This window comes from Xenopus tropicalis, chromosome 2 (genome assembly GCF_000004195.4).
Source record: "Xenopus tropicalis strain Nigerian chromosome 2, UCB_Xtro_10.0, whole genome shotgun sequence".
Taxonomy (NCBI): Eukaryota; Metazoa; Chordata; class Amphibia; order Anura; family Pipidae; genus Xenopus; species Xenopus tropicalis.
In genome coordinates this window covers 36,079,434-36,102,336 of record NC_030678.2, presented here as the reverse complement: position 1 = coordinate 36,102,336, position 22,903 = coordinate 36,079,434, and the positions used below count along the sequence as shown (strand labels likewise).

The 22,903-nt window shown below is 41.3% G+C and overlaps 1 protein-coding gene across 1 annotated transcript in view; it reads left to right on the top strand.

The window, feature by feature from the left end:
* Window positions 1-22,903, top strand: part of serpinf1 (serpin peptidase inhibitor, clade F (alpha-2 antiplasmin, pigment epithelium derived factor), member 1) — a 50,462-nt gene that overhangs the window by 11,419 nt on the left and 16,140 nt on the right. The window contains 1 exon segment of the mRNA NM_203755.1: window positions 19,159-19,241. Coding sequence (NP_989086.1) covers window positions 19,167-19,241 — 75 coding nt within the window. The 5' untranslated portion in view covers window positions 19,159-19,166.

Here is a 22,903-nt window from a genome sequence, read left to right as displayed (position 1 = left end):
GTTCTTCGTGCTTGAAATGAGCCCAGGGTGTTTGAGCACATCCAAACTCCACCACAACATGGAATGAAATGATGGCTGCCCAAACAATGGCTTATTAAGTTTCCTCACAGGACTGGGCTTATAAAGGAGCTGCTTACTCCTAGTGCTGAATTCTGTCTGGCTGTAGCCAAGCTGTTGTAGGGACAGCAGAAAGGGTCAGGGGAAGCAGGGAGGGTATTTCAATACATGGACTACATAGCAACAAAGTAACAGCTGGAAGCCTCATAAAAGGAAAGAATTGGACAAGATGAAATGTTTCATTCACTATTCAGCCCTAAACACTAAAATGCATTGAGGTTGCAAAAAGGTGAAACCACCCACCATCTGTGCTGGTTTTTAACTTTCGCCCCAGCTCAAACCACATTCTTCATGCCATTTAAATTTTGTTCCATGACCCCTAACAGAAAGTTTAAAGAGGCAGCAGCAGCCACATCACAAAGCCGCCTTCAGGCTCGTTTCTGTCCCAGGCAACCCAAAGAAAGCATTTTGCAAATGTGTGAATGGCCGGCTCATTAATTGTAAAGGATCGGGGAATTTACTGCTGTGCAACACATAACAATGAGTTTCCGTGACAATAAGGGGCAGGAACCCGGTGTCCTTAACGGGATGTGCACTTATAGGGGGGCACACAGAATAGCTTTGTAAAGCAGCTGTGATTTTCCTTCTATTTTTAATGAGTGTCAATAATCAAAAGAGAAAAAGGCCATTGCCGCAGGTCTTTTATAGGTGTAAAGTGCATGGTTTCACTGTATGTGGCTGGCATGTAAATTGGAAGTGGTTTGAAATCACAAGGTGACTGACATTACATTCTGAGCTTCCAGCATATAAAAACCTGAGCCTTTATCAAGCAGAATATTCTTAGGAGACACTAAAAGTGCGCTGCAGATTCACAAATCTCTTCTCTTGCAGTTAAAATCTCCGAGATAACCTGACACTATGCCCAGAGGATTTGTACCCACTCGCATTCAGCATTGCATATGTTACATATTTTATTTCTGGTGCAAAATCTTCTAAGAACAGAGATTTTCTTTTTCTATCTGCAGAAGGTATAACAGCTAATTACAAAGGATTTCTGGAGCTGTGCAGACTCCCAGAATTCTTACTATATACCTATAGTTTCATGGAAAGAAGAACGTTACCTGATATAAAATATTTCACTGTTTATTAACATTAAACCCTTCTTAATGATGGGACGGAACTAGGGTTAGGCAGTGTGGGGGGGTGCTAGGCATGTACCTCTTCTGTAGTCATGCATGGGGTGGGGCACAGATGACTGGCCGACTTGCTCTGGGCTTAGGTTTACCAGCTCTCCAGCCTGGAAACTCTGGGCAGGGAGTAGGGTGTGACGTTACTGGCTTGGGCACGTTATCAAGGGGGCAGGGCTATTAGGTGGCGATCAGCAGTTCAATCTTCAAGAATCCTGTCCGGTTTTCCAAACTGGGAAAACCAGGCAGGCAGTTTTGACCCATACAGCCCTACCAAAACCAGACAGGTTGGCAACCCTACCTGGGCTCCTGGTTGGCCCGGCACTGTCTCTGTGTAATCTCCCACTGCTTGATTCTCAGGCTTCACCAGGCCCGGATTTGTGGCAAGGCCACAAAGGCCCGGGCCTAGGGCGGCATAAATTTAGGGGCGGCACCAAAATTTTGACACTTTGCTCCCATACAGAGCAATGGGGACTTCTCTCCACTACTACGTATGGGAGTTTAAATGCATGCGCGCTTGCGTTGGTGCAGCACGCGGGGGGGGGGAGAGAGGTTTGTTCACGCATGCGCAGGGGGGGAGCTGGTGAATAGAGGGCGGCCTTGGGGTGCCCGGATTTGAAATCCGGCGCTGAGCTTAACTGCATCTGATCTAAACTATTATGAGAGGTAAAAACACCTGCCCACAAGAAGCCTGTGCAGATTTACTATAAATCTCGACACACAAAGGGGTTGCAAAAGCCTGTCCCTTAGTTCTCATTCACTTGTGTCGGGAATCTATTTGCAATCTGCACCTAGCGCAGGTTCTCTGCATGACGTGCCAGTTTGGGAACAGGTGGGGGGGTGTGGTGCCAATGTGCTTCCCCCTATGAATACAGTGCTGCCAGAGAGGATGCAGGAGCACACGTAGGTCTCTGCGCTACACTTTAGAGCCCAGACACATAGGCAATTCATAAGAGTGCAGTGCAGGGTTGATGTGTGCAACAAACATACAAATGATCCCTAGAATCTACAACAGGTTGCACTCCTCAAACAGTCCTCCCTGATGGTGCAATCCTGTTCCGCAGAGCCAAAATATGTGTATAAGCCTGTTTCAGGTCATTGTTGGGCCCATATACAAGCCAACAGCCAAATGACCATCTCAGTAGCAAACAGCCTACCTTACAGCCTGATTTACTTTTGTGACACATGCATGGAACATAGAAATGTAATGCCGGCATCACTGCATTTTACTGTAATGCTCCATTGCTTAATGGGGTTGTTCATCTTTAACCATTAGCATGATATAAACAGTAATATTCTGAGACAATTTGCAATTGGTCTTAATATTTTATGGCTTCTCATTTATTTAGCTTTTTGTTCAGCAGCTCTCTTGTTGGAATTTCAGCAGCTGGTTGTTAGGATTTTGTTTACCTTAGCAACCAGGCAGCGGTTGGAGTTAGAGACTGGAATACGAATATGAGAGGGACTGAACAGTTGCACAAAGTTTCCTCCTGCAGGCCTTTCTACCGGTGATAAATCTCTGCTACCGTGGGCGACTAATCCCCCATGGGACATTACCGTAAACTTCCGGCCCACAACACTCTGGGACTTCACATTTAATGCATAAGTAATTGCTCTCTTACTGCTCAAATAATATACTTTAGTTCCTTGCCAATACTAAGGAATTAGAGTTACTTCTATTCAATATGGGTGAGAATAAATCACCCTAGTGTATTTAGTAGCACGTCAGCTCCATTATCTCCATAGCTCCCAGATTGCTGCAAATACCTTGCTCACCCTACCTAGATAACTAAGTGACACACTACGACATGCCCCCAAACCTTTTGCATCTACCGCTATAGTTGCGATCCCTTGGGCCAGATGTAACCCTGGGTGTACCTAGACAGCACTGCCCTAGAGCATTTATTTCCCAATAGTTTGGAAGGGCATTGCCAGCTGGTAGCCCCATTCACTTCCCAGTACGTACATATCAGCATGATTATGCCTACCTGATGCATTTTGCCCCTTCCTCAGGGGATAAAAAGTACCAATATTCTAGCCCTAAATATCCACCTGCCTCTGTCAGAATACATCAGGCTCCTGTGCCTTCCCTAATGAGATAGTATGCTCTGTTCTGGGGTGAGATTAAAATATATCTAACAGACATCATCTACTGCCTCCTAGTGGGAATCCTGAGAAGGAGTCTGGGACAGCACAATAATACATATAAAAACCACCACAATGGTAGGGATGGACAATACTTCTGATTTGTTCATCTGCACACCCAAGAGAAATGTACTGAAAGTGCCCCTGCGTCATAATTGTCCCTACATGTGTTTATTACATTATATGTCCCCTTTTTCTTTCTGTAATTCAAATAGTTTAGCAATGTATAAATCCACTTAGGCGCGACTTTGCGCGCAAGTGTTAACGCTACGAAAAAATTGCGACTTTGTGCAACTTTCGTAATGGCTACGAAAAACTCGCGTTTTTACGCAAAAATCGTAAAGACGCTGAAAAAATCGCAAAAAATACGAAAAAGTCGCAAAATGTTCGTTTCCATCAGAATTTTTCCAATTCGGACTCGAAATCGTGTCTTAGTAAATCAGCCCCTTAGTGTTCAACGCTTTATAAATACATGTTAATAATAATAATAACCATGATGCTTCATGGGAAAACCAGTTACTATGAGAAAGCTGGGGAATTATGTTCAAGGAGCGCCCCCTGGAGACCAACACACTGCATGACTGCAATAGGAACAGCACCGGCTCAACCCTGGCAATAGGGTGCAACTGCTGTACAGTGAGTTATTGATTTTCCTGTTGAATCACCCCAGTAACAGATAATGACATTGATACATTACTACAGCAGTGAAAATAAATCCTCATTAACACAAATATGGAGTTGGATTAACTGAAATTGTGTAGAAAACTGATAGAGGGGAGGGTGGAAAAAAATACAGCTTAAATTCCTGTGTTCTGTAGCCATGATAAAAGGCAGCAATTAGCCTGCAAGAATATTAGACATATGCTAACCTATGTGAATTACAGAAAGAAAGAGGGGGTCATATAAGGTAATAAACACTTGCAGGAATAATTATGACACAAAAGGGTTGATTCACTAAAGTGCAATAAGCGTTATTGCATGCTTTTTTGCGTTAAAAATGGTGCGAAAAAAACGTGCGATTCGCTTAATTATTAGTGGCATATCGCGTGTGTTAGTTAGCGCGCAACCACATGCGTTAATTTTACCGCATTGTGTTTATTAGCGCGCAGAAATAATACTAATGCATAATTCACAAACACTTAGGGGCGTATTTATTATGCTGTGTAAAACTAATTCGCGAAAAAAAGCTGTGTAATATAAGTGGAAAAGATCACCGTCTGAATGGCGGATATTACGCTGTTATTTTCCATAAGTTCTGGTGGAAGAAAAAACACGCAAAAAATTACGCTGATTTTACGCCGTTTTTACACGGCGAAGCCTCTTCTACCCCCATATTGGACCCCTCAGATATATACCAATGCTGCACTCTGTGAGCCTGGCTGCCACACTGAGCACACAGATGCCACTATAAGGGTACCACCCTTAAAGCCCAAAGACTCAAGGCAAACAAGGGGCTCATGTTCTAATAATGTGTAAATTTGCATGATTGTGTAATTGTTCTCACTGCCTCTTCTAACTGCAGAATAAAGGCAATCTATGCACACTGATAGAGCACACCTTGTACAGCATTGGAATATACATACAACTCTGCTTAGAGGCAAAATGGGTACTGTTGCCCTTCACATTTATACAAATGACCATGTTTTTTAAAGAAAAAGCAGGCCCAAATAACTGTCCACTTTATTGTCTACTGCTACAGATAGATCACTTACCGTGTGTGTCTAGCTCACATGGAAATATGCATTTGTTTCAAGGAATTATACTACTACATAAGTAATAGTGTTTCCCAAGGGATACTTTGGACAGTATTCTTTGATTAAAGTTGCAAGAGCCATCTTTAATTGAGAACACATATACTGTATATAGATAAGCCAGAAATGTAAGTGCATGTTTGCACATTGAACGTTGGATATCCTTAGATCAGTGCTGTCCAACTGGCGGCCCACGGGCCGCATGTGGCCCTCGACCCCCCTCTGTGTGGCCCCCCACCTGTCTGGCTGCTTTGATGGCTTAACTTTGTGTTAGCTTTAAATGGTATCAGTACTGAGATTAACTGGCCCCTGAATGGTTATCACCTCAGATTCAGGCTGTAAACCCTCTGTATTTTTTAAACATGCAATCCCCTGTGTTGTTCACATCTTTTAATCTCTGCATTGTTCAACCCCTGCAGTGTTCACACCTCAGGCTCAGGCTATAATCACCCACATTGTTCACCTCTTCACACCTCAGACATTGTATGTACTGCCTGGCCTATGCTGTCTGTGTATAGGCAGCATAGGGTAGGCAGAGTATGGCACATAAGCAGCATAGGGCAGGGAGGGTATGGCACCCACAGGCAGCATAGGACAGGCAGAGTATGGCACACACAGGCCTGCGTGTGCCATACTCTGCCTACCCTATGCTGCCTGTGGGAGGTGAACCTGGCAGGGGTTTGTTCTGGGAGTTTGTTAGCAGTTGGAAATAGCCATTAAATGGTCCCTAAGGTGTGTAATTATGTACTGGGGGTTGCTGTGCTATCCACAGTGGAGGAGGAGGCATATGGATTTAAGGGTGTGTCTTAATATGACATAATATAATTCTTTAACATATGAATGATGGTTGATATCCCTGCAGCGACCATTGTGATAAAATGGGTGTGGTTTAAAATGGGGGAGTGGCCAACCCTGGCTTCCATTAGCGGCCCTCCACCAAGTATGCAAGAGAAATTCCGGCCCTCGGCACCGCAGAAGTTGGACAGCACTGCCTTAGATTGTAAGACCCCTTTTCATTCTAAAATACTGTAAAACAATGTGTAACTTGTAAGCTCTTTTGGGCGGGGCTCTCTTCACCTCTTGTATCAGTTATTGATTGCTTTATATGTTACTCTGTATGTCCAATGTATGTAACCCACTTATTGTACAGCGCTGCGGGATATGTTGGCGCTTTATAAATAAATGTTAATAATAATAATTAATAATAGTAACTTGCTGGTGCTATCTAAAAATAAATGATGATTATAATCACTTATTATTAGTGATTGTAATTTTAAAAATGGTAACAATTAGCTATTGTGTAGTTCAGGTTCTTGTGCACAGGCCCAGACTGGCAATCTGTATATTCTGGCAAATACCATAGAGGCTGCTGTAACATGCCATAGACAGTCACTGTTCATTGGGCCTGTGGCAGCTGTTGGGGTCTTTGTGTAATGCCAGGGTATATTCTGAATTGCAGTTCAGACCTGTTTATACATAATGAATGTTTCAAATTTGTTAATATGTGATGTAATGACCGGGAAACAATGGTTGATTTTTATACATTTACACTTAAATGCCTTCTATTTCAAAATCAGTTCCTGTGTATTAGAAATAAGCATATACTGAATACTGCACCATTCATATTCAGTCATATATTCAGCCACTGGCCGCTTTTTTTTTCTTTTTTACTGGATAGCCCAGATTTGCCCACGAGCCAGGAAAAGCATTGCCAGAAATGCTGCCCAATATCCAAACTGCAGGATGTGTGGTGAGCTGGCTATATGTTTCCTTTATTCACAAATTTTATTCATCATTAAACAATAAAGTTTTTAATTCTCTGCCTAGAACTTATGTTGAAGCAGTTACTAAAAGGGGCTATGGAGGCAGCCACTTATGGTCACAGGGGACTCACAAAAACATTAGCAGTTTGTAAGCCAAATCCAGTATACAGTATAAAAGCCAAGAATATTGTTGTGTATAAGTACATGCAGGGCCTGTACATCTGAAGGAGACATAATGTACCAAATAAAATGGCAGCTAGCCATCCTTTATTTTTGGAAGGACAATAGTTTTAATATCCACAAAGGAAATGGACATTTGCATTTAACTTCTGCGCCAAATGTCTCAATGTTAAGTTGGAAGCAGCACAGAACATTCAGATTCTTTTCATGAATGAAAATTTAGGGGCTATTTTGAGTTCTCTGAAATGCTCCGCCTGCAAATGGTCCAGACAACAAAATAATAAACAGGAACCAGATATTTTTTAAATCTCTTTTTTTAATCACTGGACAGAAGTTTTGTCAAACTACATTGTTTTACATACTCATATTATTATTGCCCACAGCAGCTCCCCAGCTATGATCTTGTTGGGCTATCCTTTGTGTGCCAGTGGCACTGCACATGCTCAGTATTCTCTGGGCTGCTGCTGAGACATTATCAGAAAGTGATCTGTCACAGAAGCTACGAAATGAGGGTTTTTTGGTGGGGGCTGGGCCAGGAGGAGAGCTAGGCCAGGCACCACCTGTGACCTGATGGAGGTGCAATTTGTCGCTCTCGGCAATACTAATACATTAATATTTGACCATGAGCTGGGACAGTACCCCAAAATATGGGGTGTAAAATGGATTAAGTCATTGTTGAGCTTTAGTTCTACTTTAATAGGCCACATATGAGCTGAATGATCAGCCTTAAGGCGATAGTTAACTGGAAGTGCTGTGAACCTATCTGTTAACCACACAAATAAAGCATGATAATCTTTTCTGCATAGGAACATCAGGCTGCTCAATTACTACCTTGATCAAACCTCTCACTCCTAGAGCGAGCTATTACAAATTTATCCTCACAAGTTGGCTTTCCCTTTTATAAAACAGAACAGTAATATATCCTAGCCAGTAAAATGCTGAACAGCCCCAGGATCAGAAAACCGTTTCCCCTCCTTCCTAAAATTTAGGACCCAGCTTAGCTTTCTTTAGGGGACTGCCTGCAAACATAAAGGGTAACTAATTTATCAGTCCCCTACATTGGCAGGGGACTACATTAAGAAACATTTAGATGTCCAAATTATACTGATTAGGCTTGTTAGGCTGCTGAGCCAACAAAATTCTCAAAATCAGGTGCTGGTCTAATTTAGACACCATATTTTCATTGACCGAACTATTCACTTATGGGGGGTGCCTCTGCCCTTGGGATCAGTTCTGTCTACAGCAGACACTTTCATTTGACCAAAGCAGACATAGAATTCTTCAAATTTAGTTGCATAAGATGATAATCATTTCCATAAAAGCTCTTCCAGCCAGGATATCACCAGCTGGTTGAAACCAAGCCAACATTGCTAAGAGGGCTAATGGAGCTATAGCACTCCACATTCTCCCTCCAGATGTTTTTTTTTTCATTTAACTACAACTCACCCAGTAAGAGGAGAACACATTAAGATAAGCTTTTTCCCCTTGTGAGAGAGCACGGGTTCAGAAACCCAGGAACTTGGACAAGGATGAATAAAACTGAATAAAACATCCAGCAGTGATAGGCACATCATTCTCCTCCAGCTCCAGGGCTTAATGCCCATTGAAGAAATGCTGGTTTCAAATGAAGGTAACAATATTTTTTTAAATACTTCACACACCAGTAACATATTGCAATTAAGTGCAATAATTACCTATTTCTGTATAATCACCATACACCATAAGTGGCCTTTACTGCCTTCATTTTGTTTCCATGGTTTATCACATACAAGGTTTGTACTCCAGATTAATTCAGAAACATCCGGCTGGCACAAAACCAGACCATCACAGTTTAATTGTTTAAGTTAAAGAGAAAGTATATACCCCTTTTCAACAAGAACTCAATTAATAGGGCTAAAGCTGGCCATACACGCACCGATAATATTGTACGAAACCTGGCGAGGCGACTGATATCGCCATTGAAGGCACCCGAGCAAAATCTATGTTCAGGGCTGAATCAGCAGAAGGAGGTAGAAATCCCATTGTGGAAAAAAAACAATTTCCAAATAGTGCTTTATAATAATAATAATAAACAATTAAAATTAAATACATAGGCAGAATGCATTTGCAACACAAATTCTATACAGTGGAGGAAATAATTATTTGACCCCTCACTGATTTTGTAAGTTTGTCCAATGACAAAGAAATGAAAAGTCTCAGAACAGTATCATTTCAATGGTAGGTTTATTTTAACAGTGGCAGATAGCACATCAAAAGGAAAATCGAAAAAATAACTTTAAATAAAAGATAGCAACTGATTTGCATTTCATTGAGTGAAATAAGTTTTTGAACCCTCTAACAAAAAAAGATGTAACCCTCAGGGTTGCAACTATTTGCTATAAGCTATTTGACACCTTACGAGTAGGTGTCACTTTATCTTTAGTTCATCCTATCTGTAAATAGTTTGAGAGACCAACATCCCCTGTTTCTTGGGAAAGAATGGTTTCTTCCAGATTTCTAGAGAAGAGGAAGAGGATTTTGACTTCCTGGTTGTCTTGGTAGCTTCAGGGTCGGTTACAGACAGCCGTTGGGAGGGTGAGAGAATTGTTTACCTGCATAGAGGGTAAGACCCCCAAGGAATCCTCTCTTAGTTTTAGTAAGTATTAGCCAGCCTGTGTTATAGGAGTGGGTCAGCACCCACTTAGTGTCAGTCAGGGTAGCTGAGCAGTCCAAAGCTCCAACAGGAGGTCAGTGGGTTAGTTCCCTGGTTGTACACAGGTTGATGCCTGGCAACCCAGAATAGGGGCCTCAGTGATAAGGAGGGTGTTACTTATAGAGAGGATTCCCATTCTACCGGCAGTGTCCGTCAGCAGGCCTGGCTGGGTGAGACCATAGAGCATTGCTCATATTCTTTGTTAAAATATTATATTGCATTGTTTCCTGCTATTATATAACTTTGCCTGATTGCTTATATTATTGCATTCACTGTCACCACTGTAATACTTGAACAGTGTAGTGAGATGTTACTTTTCAGTTGCTGCATAAATAAATATACTTTCTAAAGAATTCCTGGCGCCATTACTCTTCATCTTAATTTACACCACAACCTTTTTGATAATCCTCTCACTACAAAGAGAGAGAGAGCCCAGCCCTGAGTGAAAACCACTGGTGTGGCCTTATACTGTTATAATAGTGCTACATCAACTGGCGCCCAACGTGGGGCCTAATTACTAATTTGTACATGATAAATTAAATCCAGTATCCTGTGCCTGGATGTATTTATTATTGTGGTGAAAAAAAAATTTAAACACAGACCAAGAGTGGACAGACCAGGAAACAGCTAGTGATACCTGAGATGTACCATAATATGATAATGACTGCTTTACATAATGATCACGGGCACCTGGGGACCGAAAAGACCTTTGAACTTATAAAAGAGAGATTTTATTGGGTTAAAATGTTAGCCTCTATAGAATATCACTGTAAGAGTTGTGCCAGGTGCGTAAAGAGGAAATCCCTACCACAAAAGGCAGCATATCTAACAAACATTGCTACTGATGCTCCTATGCAGCTGGTGTGCATGGACTTTTTATCACTAGAGAATGACCGCAAGAATTTTTCCAGCATTTTAGTAGTTACAGACCATTTTACCCGCTATGCCCAGGCCTACCCTACCAAAGATCAGAAGGCCAGTACTGTAGCTAAAATTTTGCTTAAAGACTTCTTCTTGCATTATGGCTTACCTGTTCGCATACACACAGATCAAGGTAGAGATTTTGAGAGTCGACTTATAAAAGAAATGCTTAGCTTACTAGGCATTAGAAAGTCCAGGACCACTCCTTACCATCCTCAGGGTGACCCCCAACCTGAGAGGTTAATCGTACCTTGCTGGACATGTTAGGTACCTTACGTTCTGCTCAAAAATCCAGGTGGAGTGAGCATGTTGAATTCTTAGTGCATGCTTATAACTGTACCAAAAATGAAGCCACTGGATATTCACCTTATTATCTGATGTTTGGAAGAGAAGCCAGGCTCCCTATTGATTTGTGTTTTGGGGTGTCTGCTGATGAAACCACTATAGATAGCTATCTACAGTATACTCAGCAACTAAAATGGAACTCAGAAAGGCCTATCATTTGGCCCAAGAAGCTGCTGGCCATAAAAATAGAATTAATAAACGGCAACATGACCAAAGAGTGAGAGAAAATGATTTGCAGCCAGGTGACAGAGTTCTGATAAGGAACTTGGGGTTAACCGGGAAACATAAACTTGCTGACAGATGGTGTCCTAACCCCTACATTATTGCTGAGAAGCTTGATAATCTACCAGTATACAAACTTAAACCTGAAAGGGGTGGGGGCATGTTTAAAACACTCCACCGAAATCATCTGTTGCCAATAGGATATCTGGAAGGAGATCAAAGAGCATCTGTGGTGGATTCCCCTAACAGGCACAAGAGGTTAAGACGTCATACCAGGCAGAGGGCTGCAGTGCAATCTACCTCTTCTGAGTCTGAACTTGATCCACCAGTTTATGTTGCCAATGTAGCATCTGATATAGAAAGCAGCAATGAGAATAATATGTGGTGGCCAAGTCTTCAAGATGCCTCCCCTGTTTTAGAGGCTCTGCAACCTCCAAATAGCTGCTCATCACCTCCTAATTTGCAGAGTGTTATACCTCTGAATCCAGAAGCAGGACCCTTTCAACCTGAACTTTTGTCTGAGTCCTACCTGAACCCTTCATTGGTTAAAGATGCCTCCCCTTTAATTGAGGTAGATGAGGCAGATGATCAAGGTGTTAACACTGATGTGACTTTTGCTCGGGAGCTTGATGCTTCATCCCAAAAGGAGTGTGATACTATTCAAGATACTATCCAAGAGACTCTTGTTCAAGAGTCTGGGGCAGAGCTTACTCAACCTTGTATGCCACATGATGGGGACATTGTTCCCACTCCACGTCGCTCAGCTAGAGTGAATAAGCCTGTGCAAAAGCTCACTTATGATGTACTTGGAACTTCAACTACTGTGCCTCTTCAGGTTGTGTCTAAATAAGTGAATGCTGTGACCTTTAGGGTCTTTAGGATTAACTGATATATTTGTCCTGTATAATTATTATTGTGGCTTTAAAATCCACAAATACCCAGCAGCTGATGTATTCTTTGTTGAAACATATGTGGGTTACTGCTATGCACTCTCTGTGTTTACTATACCTTGCCGAGGACGTCAAGGGTCTTTTGCTGGGGAAGAGTGTAACCCTCAGGGTTGCAACTATTTGCTATAAGCTATTTGACACCTTACGAGTAGGTGTCACTTTATCTTTAGTTCATCCTATCTGTAAATAGTTTGAGAGACCAACATCCCCTGTTTCTTGGGAAAGAATGGTTTCTTCCAGATTTCTAGAGAAGAGGAAGAGGATTTTGACTTCCTGGTTGTCTTGGTAGCTTCAGGGTCGGTTACAGACAGCCGTTGGGAGGGTGAGAGAATTGTTTACCTGCATAGAGGGTAAGACCCCCAAGGAATCCTCTCTTAGTTTTAGTAAGTATTAGCCAGCCTGTGTTATAGGAGTGGGTCAGCACCCACTTAGTGTCAGTCAGGGTAGCTGAGCAGTCCAAAGCTCCAACAGGAGGTCAGTGGGTTAGTTCCCTGGTTGTACACAGGTTGATGCCTGGCAACCCAGAATAGGGGCCTCAGTGATAAGGAGGGTGTTACTTATAGAGAGGATTCCCATTCTACCGGCAGTGTCCGTCAGCAGGCCTGGCTGGGTGAGACCATAGAGCATTGCTCATATTCTTTGTTAAAATATTATATTGCATTGTTTCCTGCTATTATATAACTTTGCCTGATTGCTTATATTATTGCATTCACTGTCACCACTGTAATACTTGAACAGTGTAGTGAGATGTTACTTTTCAGTTGCTGCATAAATAAATATACTTTCTAAAGAATTCCTGGCGCCATTACTCTTCATCTTAATTTACACCACAACCTTTTTGATAATCCTCTCACTACAAAGAGAGAGAGAGCCCAGCCCTGAGTGAAAACCACTGGTGTGGCCTTATACTGTTATAATAGTGCTACAAAGACTTAATACTTAGTGGAAAAACCCTTGTTTGCAAGCACAGAGGTCAAACGTTTCTTGTAATTGATGACCAAGTTTGCGCACATTTTAGGAGGAATGTTGGTCCACTCCTCTTTGCAGATCATCTCTAAATCCCTAAGGTTTCGAGGCTGTCTCTGTGCAACTCTGAGCTTGAGCTCCCTCCATAGGTTTTCTATTGGATTAAGGTCCGGAGACTGACTAGGCCACTCCATGACCTTAATGTGCTTCTTCTTGAGCCACTCCTTTGTTGCCTTTGCTGTATGTTTTGGGTCATTGTCGTGCTGGAACACCCATCCACGACCCGTTTTCAGTTTCCTGGCAGAGGGAAGGAGGTTGTCAATCAGGATTTCACGATACATGGCTCCATCCATTTTCCCGTTAATGCGAATAAGTTGTCCTGTGCCCTTAGCAGAAAAACACCCCCAAAGCAAAATGTTTCCACCCCCATGCTTGACGGTGGGGACGGTGTTTTGGGGGTCATAGGCAGCATTTTTCTTCCTCCAAACACAGCGAGTTGAGTTAATGCCAAAGAGCTCTATTTTGGTCTCATCAGACCACAGCACCTTCTCCCAGTCACTCACAGAATCATTCAGGCGTTCATTGGCAAACTTCAGACGGGCCTGCACATGTGCCTTCTTGAGCAGGGGGACCTTGCGAGCCCTGCAGGATTTTAATCCATTGCGGTGTAATGTGTTTCCAATGGTTTTCTTGGTGACTGTGATCCCTGCTAATTTGAGGTCATTAACTAACTCCTCCCGTGTAGTTCTAGGATGCTTTTTCACCTTTCTCAGAATCATTGACACCCCACGAGGTGAGATCTTGCGTGGAGCCCCAGAGCGAGGTCGATTGATGGTCATTTTGTGCTCCTTCCATTTTCGAACAATCGCACCAACAGTTGTCACCTTCTCTCCTAGCTTCTTGCTAATGGTTTTGTAGCCCATTCCAGCCTTGTGCAGGTCTACAATTTTGTCTCTGACATCCTTGGACAGCTCTTTGGTCTTTCCCATGTTGGAGAGTTTGGAGTCTGCTTGATTGATTGATTCTGTGGACAGGTGTCTTTTATACAGGTGACTAGTTAAGACAGGTGTCCTTAATGAGGTTGACTAATTGAGTAGAAGTGTCTAACCACTCTGTGGGAGCCAGAACTCTTAATGGTTGGTAGGGGTTCAAAAACTTATTTCACTCAATGAAATGCAAATCAGTTGCTATCTTTTATTTAAAGTTATTTTTTCGATTTTCCTTTTGATGTGCTATCTGCCACTGTTAAAATAAACCTACCATTGAAATGATACTGTTCTGAGACTTTTCATTTCTTTGTCATTGGACAAACTTACAAAATCAGTGAGGGATCAAATAATTATTTCCTCCACTGTATATTGTGCTAATTTTTAGCAAAGGTGCTCTTGGCATATAATGTTCATGCTTTAGGGGGCACTTAATCATAGTGATATACACATACAGCTATAAAGATGTTGTCCTAAAATAAAGAACCCTTCTTTAATAATATCTTTGGTTCCCACCACCGATTTCTACATTTAAAGTGGCAGATTTACAAAAATGTCAGATTAGAGATTAATATTAAATTAATAATAAATGTACCCTTGTTCTATTCCCATATGGGATTTTTAGAAGTGTATTTATCAATGAGTGAAAGCTAGAGTTCACCATTTGATAAATATTCTTCTAAAAATTCAACAGGAATGAACAGAACATAAATTAATTTAGTATGTATTAAGCTCTAAACTCCTATTTTGACAAATCTGTCCCTTAATGTAACAGACTTGCCTATGTCTTGTGTATGAGCTTTATTTCTAGAATACCTTGACATGTTTGAGATCACAGTCCATTTCAAGAAATTCTATCACTTTTTCCCATTATCTGGTAATAACGCTATGGTAATTTTACATTAAAAAAGCTGGTATTTTCTTGGCAGTAAAGTATGACGGCTGTTTTTAATTCATTATTTTACTGTTATTTCTTCTTAAACAATTCATTTCCATCCAGCTTATAAGATGCCTGTTTATTGGTAAGGTTTTTATTGTGTGCCAAGTGACTCATCAGCCTCCAGCAAAACAACTGCTCAGCCCCTATGATTATGAGCCTATAAAAACCTGGAAAATAATCCACTAGCAAATAACTGGGGAAAGAAAATAAAGAGGTTGTGTGATTGTCATGCACTAAGTTCGGTACACTTACCTGACAGAATAAATGTGGCCTATTAAAATTACACACACGTTCATTAAAGGTACATGATTCCGTACATACTCTTGCACATGGTTGTTGTTGAGGAAGTCCTAATGCACCCATCTAGCCTTGTCTGATGAATTATATGTGTAGGGACCTATAGGGTTAACAATCACTATTCTCCTTGATCCACGTCTGCTGTATGGGGTCCGGACCACTAGAGGTAGAAACCCAAAAGAGTTTGTTACTTCTCAAGCTACTCTCGAGAAGCTCAGTGATCCCCAACCAGTGGCTTGTGAGCAACATGTTGCTCACCAACCCCTTGGATGTTGCTCTCAGTGCCCCCAAACCAGGTAGTTATTTTTGAATTCCTGACTTGGTGGAAGGTGTTGGTTGAATAAAAACAAGATTTCCTACCAAATAAAGCCCCCTGTAAGCTGATAGTGTGCATAGAGGCTGCCTAATAGCCAATCACAGCCCTTATTTGGCACCTCCATGAACTTTTATGGTGCTTGTGTTGCTCTCCAAGTATTTTACATTTGACTGTGGCTCACAAGTAAGAAAGGTTGGGGACCCCTGCTCTAGCTGGTCATTGTCTGTTTTACGCCAGTAATGGGTTACATATGCTAGTGCACACACTGAACAAAATGTATACAGGCACAGCAGGTCCTCTAAAACAGAATAGCCTGGTGCACAGTCTTTTGGGGGGGTCAGCAGTCCCCCAAGTAGTATAAAGCAACAAGAAAGGTACTGGCACTCACAGGCAACTGCAATGTGGAACTAGTCCATTGTATTTAATGTGTTAAAAAGAAACAAACAATGTTTTAGGGGCGTGAACCAAGGGAAACCTGCAATAACCATCAGCCTGGGCATGGAGGTATTTCTTGGCCTCCACTAGCGGTCAAGTGCTACAGGCTTGCGACAAGCGAATGTCTGATTCACAGAAATACACAAGGTAATTAGAATGCATTTTGGTGCATCCTGCAATTGTAGTGAAGGCAATCAGGGCCAGATTTTAGGGCGCCCAGAGCCATCATCCTCCGCCACCCCCCATTCCTCCCACAGGATTGTGTGCAGGAGCATCTTTTGTTCATACACCTGGAGCACAAGGACAGGGCGCTGATTTCTCCAGTGTGCCTAGTCCGTAGTGCTCTGGATAAAAGCAAGCTTCAGGTGCGGCCGGGCCTTGCCACAAATCCAGGCCTGAAGGCAACTTAGTCTGTGACAAAGTATTAAAGTTTTCGACCAAAAAGGGCACTTAAGCACTGTTCTTGTACAATTTACCTTAGAAACCAGTCAGTGGTTTGAATGTGAGACCAGAAAATGAATTAGAAAAAGGCTGAATAGAAAGATAAGTAATTTAAAATAGCAATAACAATAAAATTGGAGCCCAGTGGAGCAATAGTTTTTGGCTGCCGGGGTCAGTGACAAATAATTGGAAAACTATACAAAATAAAAAAAATAAAGACCAACTGAATAGTGGCTAAGAGTGGGACATTATATAATATACTTCAAATTAACTTAAAGGTAAACAATATTTTGTATTCTGGAGCAGCTGTGTAATTTAGTTACTGTCCATTCAATGATTCTGCCATAAGAGAATGACATTATTCTTGCACTTTTTGACGTCTCTTCCAGCAAAGGTGGTGGAGGAAGCAATCCATTATGCTTTGGGTAATTGCAGTAGACAGCAAACATGTAATTGATCGCTGTAAAGCTATTTGATGTCAGGCACATGATAAACATAAATATGTTGATTTCACAAGTGTGAAATGGACCATGAAGGATATCTATGGGTCATTGGCGTTCTCATTTCCCTGCAGGCAGCACATGTCCTATAGCGTTAGTACAGTATCCGAGCACTATTACGTACGGTTTTAGAAATGGGAAAATGAATAGGCATTTCAATGAAGCCAAGAGAGGCTCTTTACAGCAGCTAATGATTTCCGACATCATAGACTGAGCCAAAGTATCAGATATGGCATCACAGCACAACACATCAATACTAACAGCCTGTAGCTCAGACGCTGTCTGTAGGTGCAACTGAGGATGCTGCAGGTTTGGAGAGATATTACAGCAGAACAGAGAGAATAACCTGCATGACTTTAGCTCCCACAACATTATATTTAGTATGACACATGGATTCACAAGCCACTACTCTTAAAGATGCTAACAGTCAGTTTTGATACAAATTATAGGGGTCATTATTAAATGCACCCATAGGCGGGGAAGCTCTAAAATGGACGTAATGGAAAGTACATATTGACGCAATAAAGATTCAGATATCGGGCCAATTTTCACCCAGACATAAGACAGGCAGGCCCTGCAAAGAGGCCCAACACACAGGCCAATAATCTGTTGACTCTGTCTGAAGGAAGTTAACAGCTTTTATTGGTCCACGTATAGATCCACCATTTATTCTAAGTAAAATGGACAACTCATCTGGCCATATGCAAAATATGCTGTTTTATTTACTTGTTAGATGCTGCCCTAGGCACCGGACCTTTGACCACTTGTCTCACCTTTGGTGTTTTGCATAGGATCGCCACCTGTCCCATTTTGACCCCTCTTTTTAAAGGAGCTGCCCAGTTCAAACCCTCCTTTCCAGTTTGTACTTTGCAAATCTGGACAAATCCCAGCGAATTGTGCAAAGTCCAAAATGAGGTCTAAGATGAAAAACCCCAGTCAGAGCAGACAAATAGCAGAACTCTGTAGGGTTAAGGTTCTCATATTTAAGAAACTCCCAAACTCTGCTTGATGGAACCTCAGAGAATCCATTACACTGAGCAAAGCAGTCGATCTTTGTACTAGCGAAGGCAAAAAATGTCTTCCAAATGATTAATGTCAAAGGTCCCTTCATCAGCATTGATCTCAGAAGTGGAAGCAAGCACCACCTTGCTAATTAGACAGCATTACAATAACTTTGCTTTGTCTGCTTTGTACAGTGGTGATAAAAAGCAAAGAACGGGCAGACGAATAAGGTTACAATTACTGAAATACTATACGTATATTAGAAACTTGCTTAGAAATCCGTTTAGGGGGGTGGTTTCCCCCTAAATGGGTCATCATTGTGGCTCCATCAAATTCCCCATACGTTTTGCATAAAGCCACTTTTATTAAAGTCAAAATGCACTCTTTGCACTTCCGTATAGTTACGCCCAGTGCCACTCAGTCCTTCCTGCCTCCCATTCCCTGAGTGCCTTGTGTCAATATGCTTTGTGCCTAAAAAACTTGCATACTGAATACCAGAAATGGTGCCAACCAGATTTTGGTGCAATCACATCTGATTTGCCACAATTGCATTAATTTTGACACATCAGCACCCCTGCTGGAATTCTGGGAAAACACTGCATTATGGGGAAAAAATGGTGTTTTCGTTCAAAACTGCACTTTGCTCACTGACTTTATTCAGTCCTTCCCAGTATTAAATAGAGACTGCAATATACTATAAAATGTAAAAAAGAGTTGGGGAGCAACACAAGCACAGAAAAAGTTCCCAGGGGTGCCACATAAGGGCTGTAGTTGGTTATTTGTACCCCCATTTGTGGACTGCCAGCCAGAATGTGCCTCCAAGCTTGGAAATAAAAAATAAGCACCTGCTTTGAGGCCACTGGCAGCAACACCAAACGTGTTGCTGAGCAATATGTTGCCCCCATGCCACTGGTTGGGGATCACTGCCCCAGAACATTTGTGTCCTATTTCTGACTGTGCTCCACTATTGCCAGGACTAGGGTTTATCTCTTTGCTGACACATGGAACGTTGACATCATTGTGCATGCTTTCATAGTAATCAGTTATCTTTACTTCTTACAGAACTGACAATGAAGATCTACCTGGCTTTGCTTTTTACAGGAAGTTTCCTTTCTTACACCAGCGCCCAGAATGCTGCAGATGAGGTAAAAAAAAACTATTACGTATTTTGCTTTTTAAGAATTATGTATAAGAACAATTAATTATAAAGCAATTACACAAAGGGACAGCTGTAAAGATCCCCTGGGGACAAGGGCACCTTTTTCTAAGCTGAGTTGCTTGTGAGGCACTTTATACAGTACTTAAAGTACTGAAGGTAAAAAGCACTGGGTGATGTCAATTTGTTATATCATTGACCTTTTATACTAGAATATTCTTAAAGAAATAGAGCAGTATGTTTCTGTAGAGAGCCATGTTTCCCTTGCTCTCCCTTCTGCTCCCAAGAACCACAATGCTGGGCATGCAGCCAGTTCAAAGGATGCTAGTAGGGAAAGCAGAGTGGTGCTGGGCTTTTTAGGAAATGCCCCTGGTTAGATTATAGCTTAAAGAAATGGAGGATTAATTGGCCAGGATTAATGCCAGTAAGTACACCAGTACACCAGTGTTTTTTTTTTAATTGTTAAAACAGTGTTGAAAGTTCCTGTCCACCAATTTCAGTGGATATTGCTATAACCTATAAGGGCTCAGATCCCAAGGCAGCACACTGCACAAAGGGCAATATTGGCATGCATATAACAATGTTTTTTATGCAGTTTCTTTGCAGAATTCCATTGTAATTGAGAGTGCACGCGAAGTTACATTCACGACAAGACTTTAACTAGCATCTGTTTCCATAAATTGGATGCAGGACAGTGTATCTAGTGAATTTTATTGTTGTTGTCAGAATTGCCTGGTTTGAATTAAGTGTAAAGGAGAATTAAAGGTAAAAACTAAGTAAGCTTTATCAGAAAAGGTCTATGTAAATACAGCCATAAGCACTCACAGAAATGCTGCACTGAGTCCTCTATCTAAAGAAACACAGGTTTTCTTGTCTTCTTTTGTGTAAACATATACTTCCTTTTATTCCTGGGGCCACAGTCGGCACAGCTCTCTCCTCTCTCCCTTCTCCTGCTCCCCCCCTCCCATAAGAATACATAAAACTCACTCCCCCCACCCTTAAGAAAGTGTAACCTGATCGACAACAGGTAGACCTGCAGCAGTAAGCTAATGTGGCAAATCTATTGGCAGTAAAATGCCAAAATGACTTTCCTTCTCCTTTAAAGGCCCTCTACCCCTCTACCTACAGCTGCCTGCATAGGGGCATATTGACAAAGGAGTAAAATATTCGCTATATTGGCATCAGCCTTGCACCCCGAATCACTGCATCGTCTGAGGTGAAGGCACATGCTGCAGATTTTGGCACAGAAATGCATACTCATGTGTTACCATGCAGAAACCTGTTGCATGTGTCTGCACGCAATGGTTCTGGGTGCAGGTGAGAAAGAAGGCTGATGCCAGTGTAGGGGTTGATTCTCAGCCTGCATTTTTCCCTGTGTGGCATTAATCTTATAAATGCATTTTCAAGTGTTTCCCATTGAAGTTGAGAGATGAGTAAGGGTGGCACAGATGCTTTCTATTCAGCAGAAACTCACTTTCTGTCATTAGTGTAAATCTGCCCAAGCTGATGATATTCCCCTGACCTTAGGCAAGCAGATCCTGAAAACTTACATCCCAAGGAGAAGCTGGGAGTTATTTGCCTGCATTATACATAATATTGCATTAAGGCTCAGCCCCTGGGGTTATCTTTCTTGTATATTAACAATGCGTGCAAGAGGATTGCACTGTGAACCCTCCTCGGTGTCCATGCTCAATTAAGCAAGTCTTTGGTTTTCTTTGTCTCAACAAAATGCTGTTTCATAAGTAGACACTCAATTAAGTAAATTACAGTGGCTGTGGGGTAATTAATATAGTGTCATTTTCTTCTTGACTTTGCTTGAGCCATAGAAGAAAGATTTGCATTTCTAATTACAGTTCAGCTACGAGGCCTTACACTTATGGCAGCTGTAAGCAGTTTTTCATTATAATGACTTCTTTTGGAAATGCTGAACTAAAATGTCTGTTGAAGGAAGCCCTTGCTAACATTTTTGGTTATAATAAATAGGCTGTTTCAGAAATACCCAATGGTTTTTACCTTTTCTTTAGCAAGGGAAAGGCAGTATTTAGTTCACCTTCCAAACTATACCCCCAGAATAAATACTTAACCAACAGATTTACTTTACAACAGTTTATATCATATTAAGTGGTCTTTTAAAGAATCCTACCAAACTGGACTATATATAGAAGTAAATATTGCCCTTTTACATCTTTTGCCTTGAGACTTCATTTAATGATGGGCGTGGGCTCCCTCAGGGATCACCTGACAGGAAATAATGCAGCTCTAACTGTAACAGGAAGTAGTGTGGGAGTAAATGACAGAACATTGTACATTAATTGGCTGATGTGACCTAACACGTACGTGTGCCCTTGCTTTGTTTGGGTGCACTGTGAATTGTATGATCCTATGGGATGGAACTTAGTTAAAATGGCAATTTTCTATTTAGGATTACCCAATGGCACATACTATGAAAAAAGTGTATTTTAATTAAAATGGTTTATTTAACTGAAGCAGGGTTTTACTTATGAGCTGTTTTGTGCAATATATTTTTATAGAGACCTACATTCTTTGAGGGTACAGTTTTCCTTTAAAGGGATTCTACATGATCTTTATGGTAACTTTTATTTCTAAATTACACTGTTTACATAGCAAATAATTCACTCTACCATTTAAAATGCTATTCCTGAGTGTGAGCTTTCAGAAGGAGCCAGTGCTACACATTAGAGACACTTTCAGATAACCTATTGTTTCTCCTACTCCCATGTAACTGGAGGAGTCCCAAGCCAGACTTGGATTTTTAACTATTGAGTGCTATTCTGATATCTACCACTTTTAGCAATACAGGTGTTAGGTAGCTGCTATGTTGCCACCTTCCCATTGTTCTGCTGATCAGCTGCTGTTATAAAAAAAAAACTGTTTGTGTTTTTAAAAAACTGATTTCAATGCAGGATTCTGCTGGAGAAGCTCTATTAACTGATGCATTCTGAAGCAAAATATGTTTTCCCATGACAGTATTTATTTAACAATTTAAGTTTAGCAACCCCCTCAAGTTAAATTTATTTGATAGGGCCAATCTAACCGGTAAAGAATGCTAATATCCATGCAATGCAATGCATGTTATTTGATTATGTTAGGTGATATAACTAAACCATGGTAGGCAGGGATGTAATAGCAGAGATCATTCCCCACTGTGTGAAATAAAATATAATTATAATTTTGTAACATAGGCTCATAAAACCAGTGTTTTTTCCATATTTGTCCTATGTAGTTATTGCTTCTGGTCAGTTGTTTTTACTGTCCACTGAATTTGTGTATATAATTTTTATATACTGTCTCCACTTGTTTTTAGTAGGGCTGCTATTTTATGTCCAATAGCTTAGTGTTCATGAAAATGTAAGTTTGGCAAGGTTGACAATGATATAATCATATAAAATTTTGGTTATGGTGACTGCGATGGTCTGTAACAAAATCCAAAATAACTGATAACTACTTGGCTGCTCAAATGCAAGGGAATGTAGAAAAGTTTTATAAAATATGAGCAGATAAAGGCTGTAGATGGAGGGGGTCTGTAGGCTGAAATGGAGGATATGGTTGGAGAAAATTAACAGGTATTAACTTAGAAGGAAATTATATTTCTTCAGCTCAAAGGGCAAGCTGAGTTTATGGACTGTGTCC